At 39.6% G+C, this 27,545-nt stretch overlaps 4 protein-coding genes, 1 non-coding gene and 1 pseudogene across 6 annotated transcripts; 2 read left to right on the top strand and 4 right to left on the bottom strand.

The window, feature by feature from the left end:
* Window positions 1–2,116: 2,116 nt before the first annotated feature.
* LOC122671695 (probable signal peptidase complex subunit 1) lies at window positions 2,117–3,096 on the bottom strand. Its single transcript, XM_043869070.1, has 2 exons — window positions 3,009–3,096; window positions 2,117–2,508 (listed from the first exon to the last, which is right to left on the bottom strand). The coding sequence occupies exon 2, from the start codon at window positions 2,506–2,508 to the stop codon at window positions 2,227–2,229; it is 282 nt and encodes a 93-aa protein (XP_043725005.1). The 5' UTR covers window positions 3,009–3,096; the 3' UTR covers window positions 2,117–2,226.
* A 3,498-nt stretch (window positions 3,097–6,594) lies between these two features.
* Window positions 6,595–9,227, bottom strand: LOC122671157 (annotated as a pseudogene).
* Window positions 9,228–11,414: 2,187 nt separating this feature from the next.
* On the top strand, window positions 11,415–13,490 carry LOC122671613 (F-box/kelch-repeat protein At3g27150-like). Of its 2 annotated transcripts, none has more exons than XM_043868942.1 (2): window positions 11,415–11,794; window positions 12,045–13,490. In XM_043868942.1, exon 2 carries the CDS (start codon window positions 12,067–12,069, stop codon window positions 13,264–13,266), a length of 1,200 nt encoding a protein of 399 aa, XP_043724877.1. In that variant the 5' UTR covers window positions 11,415–11,794; window positions 12,045–12,066; the 3' UTR covers window positions 13,267–13,490. The 2 variants fall into 2 exon arrangements, with proteins under 2 accessions (XP_043724877.1, XP_043724878.1); XM_043868943.1 differs by having other exon boundaries at window positions 12,027–13,490.
* A 7,416-nt stretch (window positions 13,491–20,906) lies between these two features.
* On the bottom strand, window positions 20,907–23,962 carry LOC122671614 (60S ribosomal protein L17-2). The gene is made up of 7 exons (XM_043868944.1): window positions 23,839–23,962; window positions 23,705–23,741; window positions 23,348–23,388; window positions 21,642–21,872; window positions 21,453–21,555; window positions 21,298–21,365; window positions 20,907–21,210 (listed from the first exon to the last, which is right to left on the bottom strand). Exons 1-7 carry the CDS (start codon window positions 23,839–23,841, stop codon window positions 21,142–21,144), a joined length of 552 nt encoding a protein of 183 aa, XP_043724879.1. The 5' UTR covers window positions 23,842–23,962; the 3' UTR covers window positions 20,907–21,141.
* Window positions 22,348–22,474, bottom strand: LOC122638432. The gene has a single exon (XR_006329430.1). It is a non-coding gene; the product is annotated as a small nucleolar RNA snoR74 (small nucleolar RNA).
* A 778-nt stretch (window positions 23,963–24,740) lies between the features above and the next one.
* On the top strand, window positions 24,741–25,390 carry LOC122671156 (WPP domain-interacting protein 2-like). Its single transcript, XM_043868258.1, has 2 exons — window positions 24,741–25,242; window positions 25,368–25,390. The coding sequence occupies exons 1-2, from the start codon at window positions 24,765–24,767 to the stop codon at window positions 25,388–25,390; spliced, it is 501 nt and encodes a 166-aa protein (XP_043724193.1). The 5' UTR covers window positions 24,741–24,764.
* The last annotated feature ends 2,155 nt before the right edge of the window (window positions 25,391–27,545 follow it).

The raw sequence follows: 27,545 nt of genomic DNA, 5'->3' as shown, positions 1-27,545 counted from the left end.
TTCTTCCCTCTCCCCTCCCTTCCCTTCCTTTTGCTCCCTCCCGCTCCTCTCTCTGCTCCCCTCCCCTGAAAATCCACCCCTCTTTTTTGGTCGCTGAGCTGATATTGGAAGAATGGAAGGAAGGGAGAGAGAAATAGGATGCTCCGGTACCATAATGGATGACCCAACTGATTTCTGCAAGTGTAGATCAAGGAAATGACAATGCCAATGGTGAAGTTTCACTTGCAACGAAGATTATGATCATGGTTATCATTATGGTTTCACTTGCAAGTGTAGATCAAGGAAATGCCCATGCCAATGCCAGTGCGTTGCGCTTCTTGTTTATAGCAAGTACCTTTATTCTGAGTACTTCCAAGCAAATTCTAAAATGTTAAGGTCTGAACTGGACCACAGCTTCTTACCTCAAGCTATGATCTTCAACAGCAAGATGAAAGAAAAAAAGAAGTAAACAAGGATTTAGTTAAATCACATTGGAATTGAGATCACCTCTCTGGTAAAGAGTTAAGATGGAATCACCATACCCTTCATTGCTCAGATTCAGCTATAAATACAGAGCCAACTTGACAGTAACACTTTTCCTACTACCCATGTACAAGCAGTAGCTGACTCTAGAAACTAATTCTCATAACCAACTTGACACCTCTTTACTCACACAGAACTTTGTTTCACAGATTATAGATGGCATTACTTGAGAAAGGCTTCAATGATTTCTTACCTCAGGAATCAATTTGTCCTCAAGGTAAACACCTTCATGAAGGTGCCATAACGCTCCCACGTGGCATCCTCAACTGAAGCTCCTAACCATTGAATTAGTACTGCAATATCCACATGAATGCGTCACATATTTAGGATCGACTCTGGAACTGGATGAATGGATCCATCATCAGAAAGCAGAGGCAGTGTTGTCCAATCTTTCAAAGTGGAGGCATTGTTGGACATGCTATCCAATCTTCTTCTTAAGATAGGATACATGGAAGAGTGGATGCACCCCATGCACAAAAGTTGAGCATCATCACAACTATAGTCTGCAAAATTGTTTTTTGAAGATTCACTACTTGAGAAAATCCAGGTTGTTAAATTTAAAGAAACCAAAAGAGAACCGAAACGTAAAGAGCTGGCCATCCAGCCCTTTCCATAGCCTTATGGGACTCCAAATAGGATCAAGCTCTAATTAGAATTCTGACTCATATAACCCAATTCACTCACTAACTACGGCTATAAAATTGTCCACAGCCTTCAAAACCCTAAACTCACCATTCATTATGCCAAGAGATATACTCTGATAAATTTCTTTGAGAAAGAAAAACAGAATAGAAGAGAATAGTATTCATTATGACAATTTCAATCTCCTCGTGGTCCATTTTGCAACATAACCCGCAATGCTGTATTGCTGTTGATTTTGTTTCTCATTAATCATCTCAGAATTTCACTTCACCAGCAAGGTCACTCATCAATCTCTACAACAGCAGCAACCCAACATGCAAAATTTCTCTCTTGTATGTAGTGTTGCTACCCATCATCAACAGAAAATGGAAATTAGCCATCGTTATTATTCTCCTCCTACTTTCATTGCTTATTGTGTTTGTCCCCAACGCACTTTTGTCCCTCCATATTCTGAATTCAGGAGCGTTGGCCCTAGGGAAAGTAATATAGTTCCACAGAAGCACTGAAACTAAGCTGTTGATATATGAAGAAGTTCAATAAATGAATTTCTTTTTATATATATACATGACTACATAGTAAGTGTATTCCATAGGAGATATAGTAAGTGAGCTTCTTCTATTTCTGTGTATAAATTCCATGTTTCTGCAGTGAAAGCAGAATTAAATGGGTTTCTTTTCTTTCTCAATCTTTTGAGTATACCCTGAAACCCAGACTTCAGTTAGTCATACTGATGTTTATATGAAGTTTGTCATTAAAAGGAACACAACCATTATTTTACCAAGATGATCTTACATAACGAATAGGTAATGGATTTTTGACAGTGAGGCACTAGGAACCTACAAAGACAACAATGGTAGGAGTCATAGATAAACATTCCGGGAAAAAAGGAAGATAAACATAAGGTGAAGAAAATTTTCCCATGTAAGCTATAAAACCAAAGTGTTTAGTATTGCAATGGCAAAACAAAAGCATCCACTGTTAAGCACTAACAAAACGAGGTTCCATGCAAAAGAAAATAGAAGACGAAATCTCTAGCAAATGCCAATATTTTCTCGCAAAGACCTACTTCTGGTGCTGTTTGGTGGGCTTTTTCTTTGAAGTCACAGGCTGTGGCTTAGGATGGCGCTCAGCTTCGATAGGATCCAACCACTTGAGAGGGTGGCGATTGAAGAAAGGCCAGTTGGGGACAGTGATCAACGTAGTTAGAACAACACCAGCAGCATAGCTGATCAGCATCATCTGGAACGAACCCATGGTATAGCTAATAATGAAAGCCACAACGGCGAAGGCAACGAGCATAATCTGCATCAGCTGCTCTGAAAGCTTCTGCCCTTGCCAATCCATCTACAAAATAGATCTAAATTACGTATAAAAAAAAAAATTAAATCCAAAGAAACCCTAAGAACCAAACAAACCACGTTACCACTAAAGATTTTCGATCATAATAAGTAACTTCGGCGCAACTAGGGTAGATGTTCTGGAGAGGGAAAACAAAAAAGAACCAGTGGATTTGATGGGTTTCTAAGAAAATTTGATAAGGATTTCATGTTTGAAGATTTGGCAATTCGCATGAGGGTTTCGATTTCCAGGAAGGGATCAAATTCGCCAATGGCAAAAATGATTTCGGTTGGTAAGATAAGTGCATTTGACAGAATCCATCGAATGGAAGAATGAATATTAATGGTTGAAATAACATGTCAACACAAAACTGGTATATGGAGCATTTTGGCAATTGAGAAAGGAAGAAGGTACATTCCTGTTCTACCTCTGAAGCTACGGTTACTCAGAGAGAGAGGGAGAGAGAGAGGGGAAGTAGTGAAGGAGACATGATGGTCGGATCAAACCTGAATAGTGGCCGGAGATGAACGTCGACGTAGAAGAGCAACTCGGATGCTCGGAATGGCGCGATTGATATCTTAGCAGTAGCAGAGAGCTCCGTGATTTCGGATTTTCTGACCTTTCGACTTTGAAGTCTTTTGGACCAAATGAGCTCTCGACATTCCTGCCTTTTTGGGGTTTTAGAATTCTAATTTGCCCTTTTGCCCTTCATAAGTACACGTGCTACTTAAGAGACCCTAGCGCAAACCCACTAATTCTTTTTTGCTTTACGCTAATTCGTTTTAATTAGAGTGCATCAAATGCGTTTATCAAAGTTGAGTTTAAGTAGCTATGGAGGAATTAAGAAAATCAAATTGCCAAGCATTCAATTGGTTTTCAACAATTCCTAGTTGAACTTGGAGTTAATATATCTTTACAAAGCATACAAATGCACGGGAGAATGTGAACAACTTATGCAAATCATTAGAAAGGGATACATCTATCATCACTTTGGTGATATCCATTAGAAACAAATGGATATAGAAGATTCATATTAGGTATAGTAAAATAGTTGTACATACGGAAAAGATTTGCCCAATATCCAAAAGAAGATAGAGAATCTCAAGCTTGCTGCCAGACAAGGGGAGTTGAAACCCGCAAGAAATGAGGAATTACAGGTGATATATCATAACCACAAATATGTTGTAAACTTTAATCGAAGAACTTGCACTTGTGGTGAATGAGACTTGACTGGCTTACCATGTAAGCATGCCATGAAAGCCATTATCCCCCAGCGGCTCATCTCAAAGATTACTGTGATGACTTTTATATTAAGGAGGCTTTTTTGAAATCATATGGGCATATATGATATGATTCATCCCATGCCTGATGAGAAATATTCGCCACCATCGGATAGATCGGTTGAGCTCCCTTCAACGCCCCAAAAGATTGGTTGACCTAAAAAGTATGCAAGAAGGACTTGGATGAACAAGTTACAAATAAAATGACCCAAGGAAAGGAATCAGTGAGGAATATTCACTTTTGCAAGATATATCTTCAGCTTAACCATAATAGAAGAAAATATCCATTGAGGCCACAAAATGAGGAAGAAGGGCAATCAAGTCAGCAACTTACTCTACTGTAGACACTGAATTTTGTCACCCCCCCGGCGATGATGACAACAGGACACGGACAGACATCGGTATCTCTCTCAAGAAGGACTCTTGTCCCTACATATAAACCAAATCACCCTAACATCCCTAAAATGACTTATAAGACCCTTTTATCAAATGCTGAAGGAGGTACTGTTCACCCTCCCCCACCACGGCGCCATGGACTCTTCCCACGGCGCCGTGGATGCCTTCCCACAGCACCGTGGGGATGCGTACCGAATTTCCACGGCGCCATGAAGGGGTGTGACATCAGCCTGCTGACGTCACCCATGGGGCCGTGGAAAAGTCCCCCACGGCGCCGTGGAGATGTCCACGACACCGTGGAGGACTTATCTAGCCAGGAGAGAGAGGGGACCCCTCCCTATAAATAGGAGGGTCTCCCCCCCTCATTTCTCAAGCTTTTCTCAGGTAAGGAGACCCTCCAGAGCTTGTTTTGCCCCCTTTTCACCCTCTTGAGTATGTGAGTGAGTGGAGTTCTTCGACTTGGGTAGATCCTTCGGTTATCCATCCAAGCATAGAGCGATTCTGCTCTCGGGTATTGTTATACCGTCAGTGTACGGATAACGAAAACCCCCTTTACAGCCGTTATTCTGTCTGTATACAGATAACGAAAATCTCTTATATAGCCGTTACTCTGCCCGAAGTCTGAGTAACAAAACTCATCTTGTATAGCCTCATTCTGTCCGACAAGAGAGAGACAAGCCGATCGTCCGTCTCCACCTGAGCCGTGGGACATCACATATTTCGCCCTCGGTGCGCTTTCATTCATTTCTTGCATTTTTAGACAGGTATCTGTCTCTTTCCCTTTCATTATTTTTGGCATAATGTAGACAATTAAAGCAACTCGTTTAGTGTACATAATAGATGATTTTCTCTTCCTTTGTCAAGATTAGTGTATCATAATTTAGCCTCACATATTAGTATAAGATATATTATCAAGGGAGAATATTCAAAAACTAGCATCTAGTAGAAAGACCGATTTATCCGGGCGAGGTGGGTGCCTAACACCTTCCCACCCTCGTAACCTGACTACTTATCTTGAATCTCTGACCAGACCATATGGAATCAAGTAGCCATTTCTGCTAACCCCGGATGGGGCTACACCCATTGGGTTCTAGGCCCTAATCCTAGGTGGCGACTCCATTTTTTTATAAAGCAGGATCCCAATCCCCATGATGATATATCGGAATGATACGCCGTTATTCATCGAAATCAATCCTTGTCGCCATAAGGCTGAGGAACCCTCGTCCCGAGGACCACGGTACTTACATCTACCAAATCAGCAAAATGAAAAAATGTCAATCAAATGATGGAAAACCTACGGAAGTCAACAAAAAAAAAAAAAAGAGCCAGCAAAAAAGTTGTAGCCAATTGCATTCTCCTCACCATACCCAACAACCTATTCAACAGCCAAGTCAACAGTCTATTTAGTAGCCTTCTCAACAAATGTAGATCATTTTTTACTTTTTGGAATATTTTTGGGAAAAATATTTGACATGTTTTCCTTTTTTGATTGGATGTGATGTAAAGGATGAGCATAGTATTAATATTTTTCTATAGGCAATGGATGGATGTGATGATGGACAAATTACCAAGTTTGATTTTTGGATGTAAAATGTAATGGTGAATCACTATTTTATAGATAGAAAAGTAGGGCTGTAAATGGATAACTGAAAATCTAAATTCGATCCGCATCCGTATTCGTTTAGGGGTATCCGTATTCGATTAGAGATATTCAGAAAAAAAATCCAAATAGTCCGATAAAAATCCGAATCTGAATACTTAATTATAAAAAATTAAGTAAATAATGATCTTGAGGGTTTTTGAAGATTCAACAGGTTCTAGAATATGAGGAGAAGAGAATCATAATCTAAAACTATGGATTGAGAGTGAATTGTATCTACAAGGGGGAAGGAGGTTAGGGTTACACAAGGCAGAGGTATAAACGGATGGTCGAAAATCCGAATTCGATCCGCATCCGAATCCATCCGAATCCGTTTAGAGGTATCCGTATTCGATCAGAAAATATCCGAATCCGATTACATCCGATCCATATCCGAGCCGAATTTGATCCGTTTACAGGCCTATAGAAAAGGTAATGCATGATTATTGAACAGGCTAATAGTCCCTTCAATTTTTTCACGAACTGGATCTCTTCAGATGAAAGAGTTCATTAATATCAACAGAAAATATGTTTTAAAAATTCCCAATCTTCAACAACACAGGTCATGCTTGATTCAATGTGTTCAAAGTGACCATTGAAAATGTGGAGAAACATTCTGTCCAAAGCTTAAGTTGAGACACCTTGTTGTCTTCTTTAAGTTGAATCAAAGGTCATTTTTTCATACTAAAACCATGATGGAAGTTTCAATTTTATTGAAACAAAAGTTCTCTGTAGAGTTTATGTTGTATTATGACTTCACTATTGAGATTGTTACTTCTAATCGTCAAGATAATTTTGATACATGTAAGAACAAACCCCCAAAACAGACAAAATCAAAGCAAACACCTTCACCCCATCAATTTTGTAATGAAAAAAATATCACACTAAAGACTGGAACAAAGGACAAAGCACTGTACTAATGACATTGGTGAAGAGTTAAAGACACCTCAAAAATTAAACCCAGTGCACCAACATAAAAAACTGTGGATCACATAAATGTTTCCTTTGTCAGAATTTTCTCAAATGAAAGTTAAGTAATAGTAATAGGGAGAACAGGGCAGATGCTGTGGATCCATCCGACTCAGAATTGAGAGCAAGATGTGAGGCAGAGATGGTGAGAAGGACTACTGAATTAAGCAGAATAGGAATGAACTTAAGGGAGTTGAAGAAATAGGAGAATAGTGAATTAAAAGCCAATTGGGTTGCACAAACAAGCAGAGAATATGTAGAAAAAAGGGAGATATATCAGCCCAAAGGAAGAGGAGTAAATAGAAAGCCTGAAGTTGAAACAATTGTTAGCATTCACTTACTATTTCCACCTTTGTCATAGTAGAGTCTCCCTAGAAGAGTTGCAATGGATTGGCCTGAGAGAACAAAGAATATGTACAGTGACATTAAGATGGAACACCACAAATAGCCTCTTTTTGGTGTAGGAAGTTGGGATTGGGGGTGGGACCATGGTTCGTGATCTTGGTATTGGCTGAATCGGATCGAAATTGGATCGGTCAATACGGATCGGGATCGCCCAAACTCAAGCAAATATGACACTTTTGTCCCTGTTTTCTTATAAAAAAAAACTAATTTTTTTTAAAATTTTACCCCTGTCCGTACAGCTGGATTATGAACTATTGAACCCTGCTGCTTGCACCTTTCTGTTGGGTTTTTGAACATCCTAACTAAACAAAAACCAGGGTGTCAATTTAGAACCGGAACTGAAACCGGCTGCTTAAAATGGAATGAACCGAAACAATAGGTTCAGTTATGGTTTTGGAAAATGGAATTTAAACCGTAAAAGAACATAATTAAATTGAGTTCATGAAATCCAATAAGAACTAAACCAGTTCAGTTTTGGTTTAAGGTTTTTAAAAATATTCGGTTTTGATTCAGTTTGTGTAATACTGTAGCTTGAACCAAACTGAAGTCCAACCAAAAAATTGAAACCGAAAATAACAGAGAACCAGAATGGCGATTTTGTAGAAGAAAAACAAAGAGAAAAAGAAGACGATCACACAACACCAGATTTTACGTGGTTCACCCTCAAGTAGGAAGGCTTCATCCACGGTTGAGCGATAGAATGGTTTCACTGCTTTTCTGAAGCAAAAATTATAAGCCCTCAATCTCTTCCACCTCTCTAATAAATAAGAACACTTTATAAGAGAACCCTAACCCAAAAAAGTACAAAACTGCCCCTAGAAGCCTAAGAGACCCACTCGGTCTGATTCGGAACTGAACCCAACATATGTCGAAATACATATTAAATTGAAGATCTCGACGAGCTCTACAGGTAATCCATTTTGGCGAGTTTCGACGGTGAAATAGTCTACCAAACAATCATCACAACACTTTCTGGACTGAGATCAAGCTTCACCGATAACATGGAATGGAATGTGGTAATTTTTTATTTTTTTGATGCAACAGTGTGTGGTGGTTTTAGTTACCTGCAGAGAGGACTAACTATGACGTTTTGGGGGAGAAAGAAACAAAAGAATGAAGCAAAATGGGCTTGTCAAATGGAATGTAACCTCTTGATCGATCAGGTCAATTCATGCTCATCAAGATTACAGGTATTATAGGTCTTAGCTTTTTCTATTTGGCGTTTAGATCTGATTCAATCCAAGCTTATCAAAGTCATCAGCTACGTTAGAATGACAAAACCCTTCCTTAAAAGTTAAGGAAAGGAGCCAAACCATGCTCTGAAAGTGGTAAGTCATGTTTGGATGTCCCACCCTTGTGATGGTTTAGGGCTTTTTTTTTAATATATATAAACTGTGAAAGGTCAATTGCTGAAGATAATATGGGGGGGCCAAGGAACTAAAATAATAACTAACTTCACCTAAACCAAAACATAGTCTTCAGATAGGGCCGTGTGAGTGACTCTATTTTCTTTTAAAAAGCTTGACTTCTAGGGAGGGACAGCCTCTAACTAAAATAATCCCCTTATTACCCAAGTCTAAGTAGTCATAATCAAATGAGGTGTTTATTAAGGAAAAAACTAAGATAAGGGGTTTGTTTGGTTGAGTAGAAAACCCTATCTAGCACTCAAGACCATGGATTTGAAAAGGCAATTGGACAATCAATGAATAGCAATTGGATCCCTGAGGGGAATCGACCGGGCCCGATCCGGACTCTGGCCAATCTGTAATGGATTTCTAGGGTTTAGGATGATTCTGGCCGATTCCGGATATTTAAACCTTGATGATTCTTAATCTATTTCCCTCACATTATAAGAGTACTACACCTCTAAGCATAAGAAGTTTATTGAGGAAAAGCTAATCTAAGGAGTTTGTTTGGTTGTATAGAAAATCGTAATTGTCTACACGATCGATCTGTACTAGATTTCTAGGGTTAAGGCAGATTCTGACCGATTTCACATGTTTGAACCTTGATGATTCTTCATCAATTTCCCTCATGTTATCAGAATACTACACCTCCAAGCACTTAGCACTTATCACTTAGCATTTAGTACTTCTAGTTAAAAATAAATCCTCTCCAGCGCCCTCATCTACTAGTGAGGTGCAGTGAGGGTCTAGGAGCTCGACATGTGGAAGGCATGACAGCCAACAGTGCCAAGTTCAAAAAGAAAGAAAAAAAAAATTGGGTCCATCGAGCTCGGCACCGTTGAATGTTCCACAAGTTGAGCTTCCAAACATCATTGCACCTCACTGACAGATGCGGGTGCTGGAGAGGATTAAAATCCCTCATTGTTTGTTTATATGTGTCATCTGTCAAACGGGGAGGATTTGTTGGTAAAGTCATAGAAAGAAAAAGTAAGAGAACTAAGAACTTAAAACTTAGAAGGCTTTTTGGACGGTTCTCTTTGTCATTAAATGATTCAAGACATAAAGAAATGAACATAAATATTCCCTTCTTATCTATGTAAAGCCAAAGATTAAAAGCAAATCCACCGCATTAATCAGTGGAGGGGCAATCGTTTGTGTCTCATTCACCCTTTAAGAAGGGAAGGAGGGAATTGAAAGAGAATGAAATCCCTATCCAATAAGCTTCCATTTTCTAGGGTTAGGGTGTGACAGTTGTCTGCTAATGGTGGTAATTAAATTAACTAATCACTCTTAGAGAGAGAGAGATATGATTTCTTTTTAGCTTTAAATAAGAGTGTTGTTCATATTCTAATTTTGGATTATAATCTGATTAGGACAAACGTTAGCACGATAGCCTACATGGGGATATGACTATTTTATTATAGAGAAATTTTTTCTCATGCCAGTGTACTATTATCGACCACTCATATGGATTCGTCATTAGCATGGTATGGGAGATTCGCTCACACCGGTGTCGTGGAGAACTCTCTCTCTTTATTTAATTATACATCTTTCTCACAACCACCATCAATAGTTTCTAGATTCTCAATGTGTGAATGATATTCATATGCTACAAAGATTCTTTTACTTCAATCGTTGCAACTTGCAAGAACATGCTATCACTTTACTGCCGATGATTAGTAGTGATGAGATCGCAACCCTTCATTTGATGATTTTCTTTAGCTATTCATTTGTATCACAGAGTTTAAGGAATTGATATCAGTCTCAGTCGATTTTGATCTGGATCAATTTGCATTGGTCTAGATTGGACAGTTTTACTCTTGATTTTTTTAAAAAAAAATGGTTTTTAAATACCTTTTTGCCCTTTATCCATATATTGGATCTGTATCAACCAATTCCTAAAACCATGATCAATATTGCCTTGACATTGCTACAACACTGATATGGTCAAAAAAGGAATTTTTTTTTTTTTCTCAAAAAATGATATTTTTCTTTTAGTTATTTTTTATCTCGAATCGTATCGATATGGACTAACTAGTTCAATGAAACAAATATCAATACTGATAACTAAAACCTTGCTTAAGCCTTAACATTTCATGTTACCATCTCAATCCTTGATAATGAATTGGTGACGTTGTAATTACACCTTCCCCTATGCTTTCAATAAACTTAAAACGTAATCACTCAAACCACTTAGCGCCCTTTTGGATAAAAGTTGGGAGAAAGAGAACGAAATTGTAAATAAACATTTGGGAGAAGATTTTAATGCAAGCCAGCATAGGCAAGCGCATCAATGAAGTGCGACAAGATGGTGTCATACAGAGAAAGGCAACAAAAAATATATGTGAAATAAAAAAACTGATCCACATTGATGTTCTTGTGCTCTTTCATTGGCCCCTACACTGATTTAGGAGTAATGCTGACAAGGCAATGATCTCTTGCCCACATTTTAATCTCTCTCTATATCTGGACACACCAATTTTCTTTTATCTGTTTATGTATGGAATCAGAATTACTAATTTAGTAGAATTTTTTATATCTATTTTTGTAAGGATTAGCTTTTCTCCTGATGGCTTTAAAATATTCAAAAAGAAGATAACAGAACTGAGCTTTGGCATCACCCTTTAGACCTTTACTTCAAAACTTTAATCAAGAATTTTAAAAAACAAAAATACTAAAATTTTAGAGTTAGTATCTCTCTCTATCTCTATCTCTATTTTTCAAATAAACAAATAATCACTTCTTCTATGTATTATTTTTTTTTTCTGGTTTTAAGAAGGAAAAGATACGCATAACGAACAAACACTGTGGGGGGAGAGTTCTCTGTGTCTTTAAAATATTCTCTCTCTCTTCCTCAAGAGTCTTCGTTCTCTGTGTGTCTCTCTCTCTCTCTCACCTTTTCCCAAATCAACAATGTCGTCTCTCATAATTTCAACCTATTTTAATCTCAACAATCACACTATTTTAAAGATAGATCCGCAGAGAATGGGGAACGAACCCGTTCACCAACACTCTGATCTCTGTGCCTTAATGGCTACCCCTTTCTCTCTTTCTCTTTTCTCTCTGTTTCCTCTTTTTTGCCCTAATCTATGGTTTCTTCCACCCATGGAGAATCCTACCGCAAAATAAATTCGCTTTCTAGACGACCCCTTTGGATTTCATTGCTTCTTCTATTACGGTCGGCCGTGGCTTCTCTGGTACGTTTCCACTCAACTATCACACCTCCCTTTGCATGCCCCTTTTGTGGTTTTTTGTTTTCGTCTTCGTCTCTTGATTTGTCAACGAGGAAAGATTTTTTTTTTTTTTTTAATTCTTTCCTCCTTTTTCTTGGTTTTGTTATCTGGGTTTCTCTTCTTCCTCAATTCATGATTAGATTCCGGATGAATTGGATTCTTATTGATGGATTTCGTGGATTTTGGTTGTAAATAGATAACTTTCGTGGTTTAATACTTGCCAGGATTTTGTGTCGATGTCAAACGAGGACGAAGGAGAGGGTTTACATAGTCCTGATGGGGGTACTTGTAATGAGACCTGGATTAGATTTTCTTCCAACCAAGGTAGAAATGATGGTTCGTCCCATGGAGAACCTCAGGATGCAGATTATTCTTACGTTTCTTCGCTCAATGATGAGTTAGCTCTTCTTATCTTGGCGAGGATTCCGCGATCAGATCATAGGAAGCTTTGCTTTGTAAACAAGCGATATCTGGCTCTGTTTAAGAGCGGCGAGCTCTATAAGATCAGGAGAGCTTATGGGATTAAGGAGGCTTCGGTTTTTATGTTGGCCTGTGGAGAGCGACATTGGTGGGCGTTCGATCGGAAATTCAATTCTTGCCGGAAGCTCCCTGTCTTGCCGTCGGACGGTTGCTTTGCCTCCGGCGACAAGGAGTCGCTCTGTGTAGGAACCCACTTGCTTGTTTCAGGCAAGGAGTTCGAAGGTATGGCTATTTGGAGGTACGAATTGGTGACGAACAGATGGTTTAAGGGTCCTTCCATGATCAATCCAAGGTGCTTGTTTGCGTCTGCCAACTGCGGTGACGTGGCTTGTGTTGCAGGTGGGATTGCGATGAGCGCCAGGGGAACGGAGGTTTTAAACACTGCTGAGAAATATAATCCTGAGGCCAAATCATGGGTTTCTCTTCCCCGTATGAAGGAACGGAGAAAGCTCTGTTCAGGCTGCTTCATGGATAACAAGTTCTTTGTGATTGGTGGGCACAATGAAAGAGGGGTTGATCTCACATGTGGGGAAGTCTATGATGCCGAGAAGAACACCTGGAAATTAATTCCAAACATGTTGGAGAATGCTCCAGTTTTAACTCCTTCAGCTTCCAGGTCTCCACCACTTGTTGCAGTTGTGAACAACGAGCTCTATTCTTTAGAACCGTCCTCGAATCAACTGAAAGTGTATATGAAGAATACCAATTCATGGAGGTATTTGGGTGAATCCCCTGTGAGAGCTGATCAGAGTAGAGGATGGGGTGTTGCTTTTAAGTCTCTGGGTGATGCTCTTCTTGTAATTGGTGGGACTAGTCCTCATGGAGGCAATGGGATGACCATATATAGTTGCTGCCCTGATTCAAACGATCCTGGGAATTTAAAGTGGAGGTTTCTTGGCAGTGGAGGTAACAGGATGAGTCACTTCATTTTAAATTGCTCTGTGATGGTAGCTTGAAGTTTAAGCTTTCTGAGTCACTAGGGAATAAAAGCTTAAGGTTGGTAAGCTCTACAAGATCAAATTATCACAAGCTTGATTCAGTTGGTTCAGTTGGTTGTGTTATCTTATACATATGCTTCTTTCTTCCTTGTGATGTGTTCCTCAGTAGTCAGGATGTTTGGGATTCGATTAACATGTAACTCTGGATTTTATCTTTATGTTATGAAAGTTATGATTTCTCATGCCAGGAGCTCTGCAAACTGCAATCTGTCAATAATGTTTTGCCTGAGTGAAGGGTTAAGGTTGAGCTGCAACCAACAACAATTATGGTGTACCATAGGGCCTGATCCTCTGTTTCTGCTTTTTATTGAGGATTGTGATGCCCCAACCTTCCCCTTACCCTAATCCTCGAGGGTTAGTCTCTGCTTTGTGTTTGAGGGAGGGAGAGAGAGAGAGAGGTGAAGCAGTTTTCTAGATTGCTAGTTGCTACCCCTTATTTGGGATTTCTCATCACACTCCAGTTGGCCAGTTGTGGTTCAGGGTTCATGGTTTAGTCCCTGCTTGCTTGCTTATGGTTTTGCATGAGCTGGGGCGGGCGACCCAAAGGTCACCTGATCCGAACGATGGAAGCTATGACCCGAACGCCTGGAGGCTTACTTATTTGGGTAAAGTACACGTACCCCCCTATAATGCACCTAGGCCTGTCAAAAAAGCCCGGCTAGCCCGAACCTGCCCTGAGCTCGACCCGGACCCGACCCAGATTTTTCAACCCGAAGGGCGGGTTTGGGTTTAGGAATACCATGGCCCTGGCAGGGTCGGGTCGGGTTTAAGCCCCGGTCTTAGCCCCGGCCCGGCCCGACCCGACCCTGTACTAATTATAATTATATACAATATAGGTTGGGCTTTTGGGTGTCCATTTTGTATCGTAGGATTTAAGGTTTTTTGTTTTTGTTTTTGTTAGAACCGTAGGATTTAAGTTGTTGCTTTAGAAAACAAGAAACCCTAATTGCTTAAGTCCCAACATTTCGTTTTCTCTCCCACCTGAGTGTTTGGATTAGCCTCATCTATCGTGCTCTTTTGGAGGAGAAGATCGTGCTCTTTTGGAGTCGAAGATCGAAGATCCTGAGCCCTAGGCTCACGTTTGTGACTGCGTGTATCGTTCTCGTTCGGAGGAGAAGGTCGTTGGAAGATCATGAGCCCTAGCCTCCTTGTATTGTTCTCGTTTGGAGGAGGTCACTGGAAGATACTGAGCCCTAGGCTTACCTATGTGTATCGTTCTCGTTTGGAGGAGAAGGTCACTGGAACTTTGGAAGCTCCTGGGCCCTAGCCTCAACTACGAGCGTCTATCGTTCTTCCTTCAAAACCCTCCTTTAGTCATTTCTTCCCCACACGAGTCCCAATACCCATCCTTCCTGCAGATGCAGTTTGCTTGGTATCCTGGTCCAAGATCTGGCCCTAGACATCATGGTGGCAAGCGTTAAATCAGGCCTGAGGCAAAAGTTTGCTGGTGTTATCTTGCCAATGGATTGGTGGGTGCATATCCTTACCTTTTGTCGGTATTTTCTGTTTCTATTTTCTTCAAGAACAGGCTTCAAACTCTCATTCTTGGGCTGAGAAATATTTACCATGCTGTAGCTGTACCTGTGGTTTATCTATCTTCTTGGGATTAGTATTATTTACCACATTGTAACTGTATCCATGGTTTATCTATGGCCGCAGGTCATGATTGGCTATTGTAATTCTGTTTTAATATACAGGTGTATATGAGATTAAATTGTTGTAGATTATGGCCCCAAAACAATAGATTATTGTTGTCAATTCTGTTATTCTCAATTTGTTTTATGAAGCAATAATGGTGGATTTCTGTTAAGGTCGCTCAGAGATGCCACTCTACTTAATTAATGAGTGGATCAATTGTGGGTGCATTTTTAGATTTACCTATAGTTTCATGAGAATCTAGTGATGGTTTTAGTGACAGATGCATAGTTGAGGAATTGTTTTTATACTCTCTCCGCACTAAAAACCCCAAAAATTTAAAAAATAAAGTCAGGGTCAGGGTCAATCAGGGCCAACCCGACCTTGCCAGGGTCGGGTCAGGGTTGAGGGTTTCTTGGCCTTGCCAGGGTTGGGTCAGGGTCAGGGTTTAGGTTAAGGCCTCTAGGGTCAGAGTCAGGGTTTAGGCAGGCCCGGCCCAATCTGACCCAATGACACCCCTAAATGCACCCAGTATTCCTCGTACCCTCCTAAGGTTCTGAAAAGTCCACGCACCACCCCTACTTTACCCCCCTAATTCCAAATAAGTCCAAACCGTTAAGTTTAGCCGTTAAGTGTAAAAAACTTGACCATTTTACCCTTTCTTCTATGTTTATAAATTTGAAAAGACTTAATTGCCTTGACGTATTTGTTCATAATATGAAAATACCTTTTTGCCCTAACCTAATTTGATAAGACCTTTTTACTCCTACTATTTGTTCTTAAGAACCTAACCCAACCTAATTACTAAAATGTCCTTACTAGGGCATAATTACCAAAATACCCTCATCTTCCCCAAAATCCATCTTCCATTTCTGAAACTTCTCTCAAACTTCAATCAAATCATCAAAAGGGATCTGTTAAATTCGGTAATGGAGAACGGAGATCAAGTCATCAAAAGGGAGCAAGGAAAGCCATCACACCTACAAACGAAGCAAGCAAACAAAAATAGTGCGTCGAAGCACACTTCCACCTCTTCATTCACCTAATAATAATTAATTATGATCACAGATTGATAAAGATTATGTTAAGAACACTTAGAGAGGAGAGGGTTTCTTCCAGAGTCCAAGTTTTTAAACCAAAACTGTAATTAGTCATAATAAAACATGATTTGATGGAGAGGGTTTCTTCTTCATCATACCGCTCTTCGAACCAATGGCTCCAAGGTTGAAATAAATTTGTGGAACGATTTCAGCATCACAACTTCTCCAATTACACTGTTAAGAGATTAGAAGAAATAAAAAAACGAAGTAAGTAATTAATCCTTCGTTTTAAGTCATTTCAAAAAAATTAAGATTCCAAAAACAGATTGCACCAAGGGTTTGTTTAGATTGCCAACAATTAAGTTAATTAAACACAGTACGAGTCTATCATTTGTAGGAGAAATGAGTAAATAGTACAAGATAATGCATGAAATCAGTAGGAAACAACAAAAATCAACTTCCCTTAAAACTAAAATCTGGAAAAGTTGGGGAAGATATATTTTAAGAAAAACAAAAGTAGATATAAGGAGAAAAGAGAAGGGGATCAAATAGACTTTTCCGATAAAGTTCGATCGATACGAACGCTGCGAAAGAAGGTGTAGTTCTAATCTTTTTGGGATCTGGCTCGTTGGGTTCACGACGGGACTCATCAAGAAGCCTCTTAGCCGCCATTCTTTCTTACTGCGGCTACTGAGGGGGACGGTATAAGAGTTAATTAGGCGGACAAGGACGACGATGACGACGACGGAGATGGATTTTGAGATTTGGGGAAGATGAGGGTATTTTGGTAATTATGCCATAGTAAGGGTATTTTAGTAATTAAGTTGGGTTAGGTTCTTAAGAACAAATAGTAAGGGTAAAAGGGTCTTATTAAATTAGATTAGGGCAAAAAGATCTTTTCATATTATAAACAAATAGATCAAGGCAATTAGGTCTTTTCAAATTTATAAATTTAGAAGAAAGGGTAAAATGGTCAAGTTTTTAGCACTTAACGGCTAAACTTAACGGTTTGGACTTATCTGGAATTAGGGGGGTAAAGTAGGAGTGGTACATGGACTTTTCAGAACCTTAGGGGGGTACGAGAAATATTGGGTGCATTATAGGGGGGTACGTGTACTTTATTTCCACCTATGATCGAGCTAGGGGTGTCCAATGGTCGGTTTGGTCCGATTTTGATCAGTTTAGATTGGTTTTATGCATATGTTGTTCCAGACCCAATCGAACCAATAAGGTGTGCAGTCAGTTTTGGTTTGGCCTAATATCAGTCCAGTGTGTTTGGTTCTTTTAAGGGTTCCTGAATCAGTCTATGGTTAATCAAGTCTTGGTTTTTTATATATAAAAAAGAAACAATGTAAAACATGATCTTTATCAGTGTTATCAGGTTTTTAAAATTCAAACAGTTGGTTTCAGTCTATCTTATTGGCCTGTCTGGTTGGTTCCGATCTTTCAATGGTTTCTAAAAATGAAAACTAATATCGTACCGATAAGTGACCGAGTAAGTTAACTTGGTCGGTCAGTTCAACCGGCCCGGTCATTATTTACTACCTCCCACTCCTGCCGACTTTAGAGGGCGAAGGGGAAAGGGGTGAGGGGTGGGGGGTGGGGGGGGGGGAGGTGGGAATCATTATCGTCTACGGTTCACTGACCGGTGCGGTTTCCTAGTGCCTCTCACAAAAGGGGGTTGGGACCCACCTGGGGCACCTGACCGAACACTCTACCCGGGTGGGGTTCACCCTCTTGTGAGAGGCACTAGGGAATCGCACCGATTAGGGAACCACATACAATAAAACCCGGGGGAGGTGGGAATCATTATCGTCTACGGTTCACTGACCGGTGCGGTTTCCTAGTGCCTCTCACAAAAGGGGGTTGGGACCCACCTGGGGCACCTGACCAAACACTCTACCCGGGTGGGGTTCACCCTCTTGTGAGAGGCAGTAGGGAATCGCACCGATTAGGGAACCACATACAATAAAAATTCGGGGAGGTGGACGCTAAAAAAAGCCTCTTACATATCTATACCTCAGCCCAGGCCAATCAGACTACTCCTTTTGCCCGACTGTACTGCTCCCATCTTCCTACTGTGACTATATCTCAATTTTATTTATCCATGATCTACACATAGTTGCAATCCATTCTATAATTTTTTTCGTTACCTCTTGTACTAGTCCTTCTTTCTTGCACTAGTCATCAAGATTCTTGATGACGCTTGTTTTTCAGCAAAATCATTTGTTTTGGGTCGACTTCTGGTGTTTCAAGCACTATTCTTTTCCTTCGTGCTGTGCCAATTTTCGGCAGATATCAAATGATAGCCGAATTTATCAACAGTGTGGGGTTTTCTTGAGTCTTGACTTCCTGTGGGATATAGGGAAAACTATTGGGTTCTAATCAAAATGGAAGTATAAAAATCATTAATTTTTTTTTATTTCGACAAGAGATCGATGTTTGGTCATGTATTGCCTGCAGCAGCATGGAGGCCATTGATAGCATCAACATGGATAATTAGTTGAGAGGGATGGAGAAGGAAATAAGGAATGAAAGTATGGAAAGACGGAGCAAAGCAAAGGTTAACACACAAAAGAAGAAGCAAAGCACTAAGGCATTGAAGTCAACAGTTTCGTTAGCGTATCCGGTTAGTGAGAATAGCCATCGTTGATAGTGGTCATCGATTCGTTCAGGTTAGCGGTACTTGGTCCACCTTTTTGAATGTCAATTTTGACTTCATGGGGGGTAGGGTGATACTTTTACATGGTCTTGTGTCTGGTCAAAGGAGCCACACGATCAGGTAGGATTCCTTTTCCCATTTTATTTTTTATGGGAAAGGGATCTTTACGCTGCCCGTTTATATTGGCATCCTACATGCAAAGGTTTCAAGAATACATAATTGGATGATTCGGCTGATTCAAAACAGGATCAGCCGTGACCGATTTTGGATTCCTGATTCCAAAGGATCCAATATGGCTGATTCATACCAAGAAACCCTAGAATCGGCCAATTCATCAATACAGCTGATTCACGCTAAGAAATCCTAGAATCAAAGTTTTCAAGTCTAAGGCCGATTCTAGGGTTCTTGGGACCAATTCCGGCCAAGTCCGTTCCCAAGTCCCGTGCTTTAAAACCTTGTTTAAACACCAAGCTAATGACAGGCAACAAATCAATGTGTTTAATGAGGAGAATGGAGATTCGTAACACGTTACTGACCATCCTTGTCCTATTGTGAACTGTAGTTGCGGCCGATATTGGGAGCAATTTGAAAATTGATTCACTTATTGGCTTTTAAGAATCAGGCGCTGCCAATACCGATAGGTATCAACTGATACACTGGTACGATACCAATACTTGGAACCAAGTTTCTACTAAACGAAAAAAGAATCTTGAGAAGATAGGGAGATGAGACCATATATAAATCTGAATTTTGAAATTGTTGGAACACATTGCCTGAGATTGTTGAGCGAAGGAGCCAATCCCTCCTTGCACCAACTTCACCCGAGAAGAGTTCACACAAAGAACTATATTTAAGTTATCCAACTTCGCCCCCTCTATCTCCTCTTATTTTTTTTTCTATGGTAAGAAGGAAAACAGAACTATATTAGCATATACATTACCTAAAAATACATCAATAGAGATAGGACTGTAAATGTCGAAAATCCTATCTCTATTGATGTATTTTTAGATAATACATATGCTAATATGTATTATCTAAAAATTAAAAAAAATGCCATTGTAAATGTCGAAAATCTCTGGTTTTGTAAATGCCATTGTAAAATGGTTAATTGTAGGAAATCTCTCCATCAGAATAAAAATTGTTGAAAATATTGCCTTACAAAATCACCCTTTTCATTCGGATTCTCTGGAAACAAATCCTTCATTCCCTTTTACTTGCAACCAAACAGAGTGTGCATAACTCAAAAGAATTGCAAAACCAAAAACTTACCACTATAACTCTACCAAGATATGCACAATCTTGTGGCAGCACTCAAAAACAAAAATCACAAGACACCCGAGATATAAGTATCAAATACATTACATGAATCGAGATATCCTAGAAGATTTAATGTTGTAACAAAAACCTTGTTCAGACCTGCAGGATTAAAACCAGACTTTGATGAATCAGACTTAATGTAATTCTTGGGGAGGGTTGGGGGGAATATTCTGACGATCCAGCATTCCAGCTCAGCAGTTTCCCCCCTTCAAAAACTAGGGTTAGGGCATATTTGAGCCGATTCTTACATACCAGGATCTTGATTTCTGGAATTTAAACACTGCCCATTCCTTGTTTTCAGACCCTTGACATACCAACAGATCGAATAACTTTGTTAAAGGTACCTACAAAGCCAAACAAATGAAGATAACAAACCCAGGTACGCCGCATTACTGAAAGTGGATGTTCTACAATGTGCCACTAGTCATTACTCTATAGTTTTCAGATTAGCCGCAGGTCATTGACCGTAGTAGTAAAGTTTCCCAAAGTGGGACCACTGTCCACTTCGTCCAGCCAAGGATCTGTCTGAACTTGGTTGTGGTGGTGGATCTTCTTTATCACCTCCAGTTTGTTGACCAGCCCAGTTCCCAGTTCCTCTAACAAGGGGGCTGGTGACCCTCTACCCATGCCCAAATATCCTGCCCATGGGTAGAGGGTCCACCATCCCCCTATTAGAGGAACTGGGGAACTGGGCCAGTCCAAACTGGAGGTGATAAGTCAAGAGCCGAAGTTCGCTAAAGTCCCAATCAGTGTACAAAGGGAGTAGAAATGGAGATAACAGGCTAATAAGCCATACCAGTAGGTAGTCAGTCAGTTTGCCGCTTTTACTCATCACTGCCTAACTTAACGTGGAATCTGGTTGTTACAACCTAGAAGTATAAACTCAATCCAGAGCATCTCTATTACATGTTGCACCACTAATACGAAGTTGAACTACTCAATGCTGAAGACAAAATTTCTCCAATGCTATCATTAAAATGTCTAAGAACTTCTCCATACGAGTTTACATAAGTTATAACTAATAATAAAAACTCCATGAAACATAAACCAACAGTAAGAAACATGTCCTGGCATCAATGAATAACAAGACACCAAATGACAAGCAACATCATCGTCTTTAAAGAGGAAGAGACGTTAAATGGCAGGAGACAAAAATTGCTCATCATCTCAAATACCAATTCAAGAAGACGCACCACTTCGCAAAGCATGAGCCTTCTTGGATGTCCTAGGGGCCAGCTGAGTCTCAGGCTGCAGATAGAGAGTAAAGGCTCAGAAGATGCAGACAAAACACACAAACACAAACACAAACACACAGTATTCATGCTTTAGTATTACCTCCTTCTTCACTGGCTCCTCTTTCTCGGACAAGATCAGCTCAATGTGACATGGAGATGACATATATGCTGCCAAAGGTTTATGTAAATAATAAGGAACACTAACACAAGTACTAAAGTGCGACCACATTCATATTGACAAATTAACAAACTTACGGTTGATCCTCCCATGAGCACGGTATGTGCGTCTCCTCTGCTTTTGTGCTTGGTTCACCTGGACATGGGATATGTAAAGAGAATCCACATCCAAACCTTTCACCTGCATCATAAATTGAAATTGGTACAAAGAGCACATAAAGACTGAAGCTGGAGTGAGAAGTAGACAAACACTAAAATGAGACTTACATCAGCATTGCTCTCAGCATTCTTGAGCAAATCCAGAATGAACTTTGCTGATTTCACTGGCCAGCGTCCTTGCCCATTTGAATGACGGTTCTTGGCCTGAGCTGTTCGACCAACACCACGACAAAATCTTCGGAATGGAATGGCTTGTTTATGGGCCAGAACATCCTCCAAATACCGTTTTGCCTTGACCAAAGGCAACTTTCTAATGGCAAAGGCAGTCTCCCTGGTGTTCTGCATATGATTACAAAATTTTAAAACACCGGTTGAATCTATTTAAAACTTAAAAATTAGCATGGACGGAGAGTTTTTTAAATGCTATAAATCAAAAGCTTACTATTTATAACTTGCAAATGTGACAATGAAGTGGACACATTTAACAAATCCTAGGTGGAATAGCCACATAGCTAAGAATTGCTTTATTTGAGAACTGATGGCAATGCAGAATTTCATGGAAGAGCAGTTTTTTAAAGATGTCGCATCATCGATTGAACCACTAATCTCAGATACAGTCTATAGGGATTTACTCAATAACGATGGTACAGCAAATTTCCTCAAGTCCCTGCTTTTTTACCTCAGGAGAAGGATCACAGGCAGCACTAGGATTGCTAGATTCTCTATACTAATAGGACTTTGCATTCATACAACACAATTGAAATGACAGAATGTTTTTTTTTTTTTTTTTAAAAAAGAAGTGGCAGAATGGTTATGATGTACCATCATTTACTGAACCTTCTGTCACCAAAATAACAGAGGTTCACCCAATAACAATGTAAGTGGTTTCCCTGATGTTTACGAGAGGCCCGCTCATGAAGGCAACGAGCCTCTGCTTTTTTCATCAGGTTCAATAAACAACAACAAACAAAATTATTCAGAGTGAGCATCTCATAATGGAGAAATCGATTGAAGAACTTCCAATTAAGAGTATTTCCAATAAAAACAATTTATTTGGCATTAAAAGATAACTTATGGGCATAATAAACCACCCATAATATTATTTAGCACTGCACCCAGTCAACAAATTCATCGATCCAGTTAACTAAATTGATCTTCATAAACAAGGGATGAACTAGAAATTAAATTAAACTAAAGCAATCCTCCAATGCATGTCTGTTTTTTCCAATTATTGCTTTTACCCAACCATTATATCCTTTTAATTTGGAATCGTGATACACTTCAACCAGCTCACTAAGCCTTAACTGAATTACTCAGTGTAACAACATACACCCAGTTCTGCCATTCCACTTGAATCGAGGCTCATCTAACCTTAACTCATTGGCATACGAAACCCCTTAACTCGGGAGCAAAAGGCATCCCATCTCATCAGAGCATGGTTGTTGATTAAAACCAAAGATACAGCTATTGGTCATGTTACTAGTACAAAGGATAAAGGAAATTCAACAAGTTCGATGGACCTTTAAACATGTCTAGCTAAAGTAGTTGAACGAAAAACTATCTTCTCAGCCACAAAGTAGATAATCATTAATTCCCTGGTTGTCCATATAAAATGCCAAAAGGATCAACGAATACAGCTCTATTTAATTTAAAATCCAATAATCGATTCGAAGAGGCAAAGCTAGATTCAAATAAAAACTGTACACACATGCTAGCATGAAAACCCAGAGTGTTTCTTTTTCCAATAAACATAGTGCAATAACAAAACCCCGAGAGAAAAAAAAAAAAAAGAAAGAGTTCAGATCGTAACAAACCTTAAAATGGACCCTCAGATCCGAGCCCCTCGCCTTGCATGCTGCAAAATGAGGATCATATGAAACCAATCAAATACGAAGAAATTGAGTACCTATTTCAAACCCCGTTATTTTGCTCATCCAGTGAAAATGAAAACTTACCAAACGTTTGAAAGAATTAAAAAGAAAAAAAACCTAAGTACAGTTTCTCGTGAATGAAGTGACGTATAAAAGAAAAACAAACAATAGATGATGACAATGCGATCTAAACCCTAAATTATAAAAAACACTGAAAGTTCTATAGGAGGCAACACAAGGAAAAGCGAAAAAAACTTATGAAACGGGCATATCAAGGAAAATCTAGCTTGTTACGCTTACACTTGGTGGGATTTTCCGGCTCCCTTGAATACTTCACCTGAAGAACAAATAAAAGAGAATCAAAGCTTACATCAGTAGAAGAACAACCAAAGAAGGAAAACAGAGAAGATTATACGACGAAAGTGCTTAGATACCATGGCTGCTGCTGCCGCCTCTGCTTAAACTCTGTTTCTCCCTCTCTCTCTCTCCTCTCTCGCGGGCGACCGATTAACAAATGCGCTAGGTCACCCTCTTTAAGCACGAGAAACCCTAACCCCTCCCCCCTACTCGGGTTTTTATTCCAACTTCCAAAATTCTAGTACGAAGATGGACATGGACTTCAAAGGCCCACAGCCCACAGGGTGCTTAATTAAGAGAGCCCATTTATATGAAACGCGGTACAAATTTACAGTACTTGGGCCTGGACAGAAGAGAAATCGACACCTGACAGCTGCATGTGACGTTTAGCCAAGAGCAAACATTGGCAAGAAAACAACATTTCACCAACTTTGGTGACGTTTAGGAGTCCCTAGCACCTACTTTGTTGGTCACTATAAAGTATAAACCTTACCAAAATTGGGTATTGGGTTGTGGATTTGGGATTGCAAGACGGGTGCACCGTGCACATGACAAAATTCGGTGACAATAAAAATTCAAAAAAAAAAGGTAAATTGCATGTACCTCCCCTGAGGTATAACTTAATTACACTTTCACCCATGAGTTTTGGGAAATTATACGTTTCTCCCCTGAAATATGACTTAAATAACCAAAACACCCACTTTGTCAACTATACACGTTAAACGTTAAATTTTTTATTTAATGAACCAAATTGCCCCTCATCTTCCTCAAATCGTTTCCCCAATACTTGAAACCCTAAACCCATTTTAGGGTTTCAAAATCACACTGCCGCCTTTCGCGACGGTTTGGATGTTTCTGGCGAAGGATTCCCGTGCTCCGACGATTACGATGCCGGCGTCAGATGCCCGTGAAAGTGGACGGCGACCATGAATCAAGGGAGAATCCATTTTAGGGTTATGAAACCAGACTGCCGCCTACATTTAGGTACGATGTGCCTGTATTCATGGGAGCTTCCTCCTCGCGAGACAAATGCAAGATCAAGAATTTGAGTGGGAAGATTTCAGCTAGTGTTGCTCAAAAGGTTCAACAGGGGAAAAGTAGGATTGAGACCAGTAAGAACTCTAGAGCAGAAAGGATTAAAATTGAGAAGGAAAATTCGTATTCCAACTTGGAATCTGACTCCAGAAGCTCCAATGTCCTCTTTGCGCAGATGAAAAGCTTTTGTGGCATTAGTAATGGTACACAGAATGAGAAGTCATGTAATTATGATGGAGGGAACGGTGATGAAGCCCATGTACGTGAGATGCGGTCTAATGAAGATTATGGCAAAGAAAATGGGGGGGTAGTCGAAGATGTTTCACAGGATGTTGCTGATATGTCGTCGGAAGTGAGGGAAAAAGAAAATGATTACCATCAGCCCACAACAGATTGGGATACTTTGGTTGATTCAATTCTTTCGTTGCAGGAATCACTTGAAAGAGGTAGGTCTTCCTCTCTTTGTTGTCATGCCATCCTTGCTTTCATATCATAATGCATTTTACTGTGAATGTATTAGTATGCTTTTGTTTCTCGGTGTTTAGCTTTAAGTTTTATTCTATGTTTTCAGGGAAAAAAATTTCTCCAGTCTGATATGATGTACTGATGCATCTACCACTAAAACTTAGAATCTGAAAGTAAAATATTTGCAGAAGGAAGAAAGTCAAGTGGTGATTCATTAGCAAATGTGTTTCTTGGTTTTTGCTCACTTCTATAGCTTCCCATTTTCTCCCATTTTCACGTGGCACATCTCTTTCATCGTCTTCCTTTCTTAATTTAATTTTTCTGTAATGATATTTATATTTGTAAAAGAAGAAGAAGAAGAAGAAGAGGGCATTAGTGTCATTTTACCCCATTAAGGATATATTTGTCATAAAAACAGGACTTAAAAATTCCTACTGTTAGCAATTAACGTGTACAGTTAAGGAGTGGGTGGTTTTGTTACTTAGGTCATACCTCAGGGGAGAACATGTAATTTCCCAAAACTCATGGGTAAAAGTGTAATTAAGTTATACCTCAGGGGAGGTACATGCAATTTAACCAAAAAAATGGTGATGTTAAAAATAACAGACCATGGTGACAATAAAAATTCACAAAAAAAAATCTTAAATGTTAGAATCAAAAGTATAACCTTGTCACCTTATTGATGTTTTTCTAAGGCCATGCTTATGTAAATTTTGTATAGGCCTACTCATATAGATAGATCAACGATCCAGGGATTGGATCCATCTCACTCGGATCTGGTTATGATCTGTGTCAATAAGCCACGACTTGATCAGATTGGCCCAAACTCGGCCATGATAGTTGGAGAGAGCTTGTTTCCACCAAGTTCTAAAGGGGGGAGGAATTCGTGGTAGATGCTTTAATCCTTTGAAAGGCACAAGTAGAGCTTTCTGCATCTTCAAAGTCGGTGGATGAATGTTTAAGTAGACTTACCCGGATCAAGATCGTCTCCAAGGAACCCAGTGCCCAAGGTGCTACCAGGGGGCATCCAACGGTTGAGCTATGCTACACACATCTCAGTGCACACTTAGAGATGTGTGCAGCACAGCCCAACAGCTGGCAGTACCCGTATGCTAAATTCTTACAACACTTATTCCTCTGCTCATTTTTTAAAATGCAAGCAACGACACATAGATCAGAAGATGCATCTCAGTTTTACCTTTGACCTATATTCTCCTATACCTCTTCCCCTATGGCTCTGTCCCAGCTAAACACATGTTTTTAAAACTATGTTCGGTTGGCCCAGTCGTCCACATGGCCAAAAAAAATGAGCTGTAATGATAAGCATATCAAGTTGTACTGTCCTAATGAACTTTTGCTTTAATAAAATCTAGGGAGAGGGTTCTACGCAAATAGGGCTCTACATCCTCTCATATTGATTATTTTAATTATTATTTTTTTTTAAAAAAAAAATAAAAATAATATAATAATCCATACAAGGACTCTGAGGAGGGGGAAGTGAGGAAAATTATCCTCTTCAATTCCTTAAAGTGTGGCAATACGGTAGTGCTAGGTGGAGAAGTAGACACCTGGAAAATGCCACATCTAACAGGACGTATCAATGAGCTCAGACCGTTGGATGCGGCAGGTGCCAGGTGTCATCATCTCCACTTAGCACTACCACTGTAGGAGGATTTGTTTGGAAAGTAAGAAGCCCCTTTGACATCTCTTCATCTGCAAAGAATTCTCGACGTGAAAACACAGAGACAAAGGGCTGATCTTTGAATAGAAAAAAGAATGGATGTGCAGGATCCCAAATGAATTGGCTTATTCGAAAAAAAATCTTGTTCTTTAGGAATTGGCGAGAGTGAACACCTTATAGGCTTAGAGAGCATTTTCCCTAAAATCTAATATCGTCTTTTATAATTTGGTCCATTTGAATTGTGCCGCGTGGCAGAGAGAAAGGTGCATAGGGCATTAGGCCCAACCCCCTCTCTGTCTCTCTCTCTGAGGTGTTGGTTTGCTTGTTCGAACCCCTGCTGGTTCTGTTGAACCCACCAAGTGACCAAACAGATATTCCACACTATAGACCCCGCTTGGTTGCAAGTGAAGTGAACTGAAATAAAATTAAAACAAAAAAAATATTTAAAATAAAAAAGTGCAAACTTAAACAATAAATAACTAAAATTTTTCTAAATCTATTACAATTAAATTTTACTTCCTTTCCAACCAAATTTCTTGGATACAAACAGGAAAATAAAGATTCCACTTGAAAATTTAGTTGGCATATTTGGTATTGTTTTAA

This window comes from Telopea speciosissima, chromosome 8, assembly GCF_018873765.1.
Source record: "Telopea speciosissima isolate NSW1024214 ecotype Mountain lineage chromosome 8, Tspe_v1, whole genome shotgun sequence".
In the NCBI taxonomy this organism is placed as follows: Eukaryota; Viridiplantae; Streptophyta; class Magnoliopsida; order Proteales; family Proteaceae; genus Telopea; species Telopea speciosissima.
This window is presented reverse-complemented; position numbering and strand designations above follow the sequence as displayed.

Coding starts and splice junctions, on each gene's coding strand:
- LOC122671613 (XM_043868942.1), top strand. CDS start 12,067: ATGTCAAACGAGGACGAAGGAGAGGGTTTACATAGTCCTGATGGGGGT.
- LOC122671695 (XM_043869070.1), bottom strand. CDS start 2,508: ATGGATTGGCAAGGGCAGAAGCTTTCAGAGCAGCTGATGCAGATTATG.
- LOC122671614 (XM_043868944.1), bottom strand. Junction 23,389..23,704: donor GCCGGAAAATCCCACCAAGT/GTAAGCGTAACA, acceptor CTCATTTTGCAG/CATGCAAGGCGAGGGGCTCG. Junction 21,556..21,641: donor ATGCTGAGAGCAATGCTGAT/GTAAGTCTCATT, acceptor TTTATGATGCAG/GTGAAAGGTTTGGATGTGGA.
- LOC122671156 (XM_043868258.1), top strand. CDS start 24,765: ATGGGAGCTTCCTCCTCGCGAGACAAATGCAAGATCAAGAATTTGAGT. Junction 25,243..25,367: donor GCAGGAATCACTTGAAAGAG/GTAGGTCTTCCT, acceptor CTATGTTTTCAG/GGAAAAAAATTTCTCCAGTC.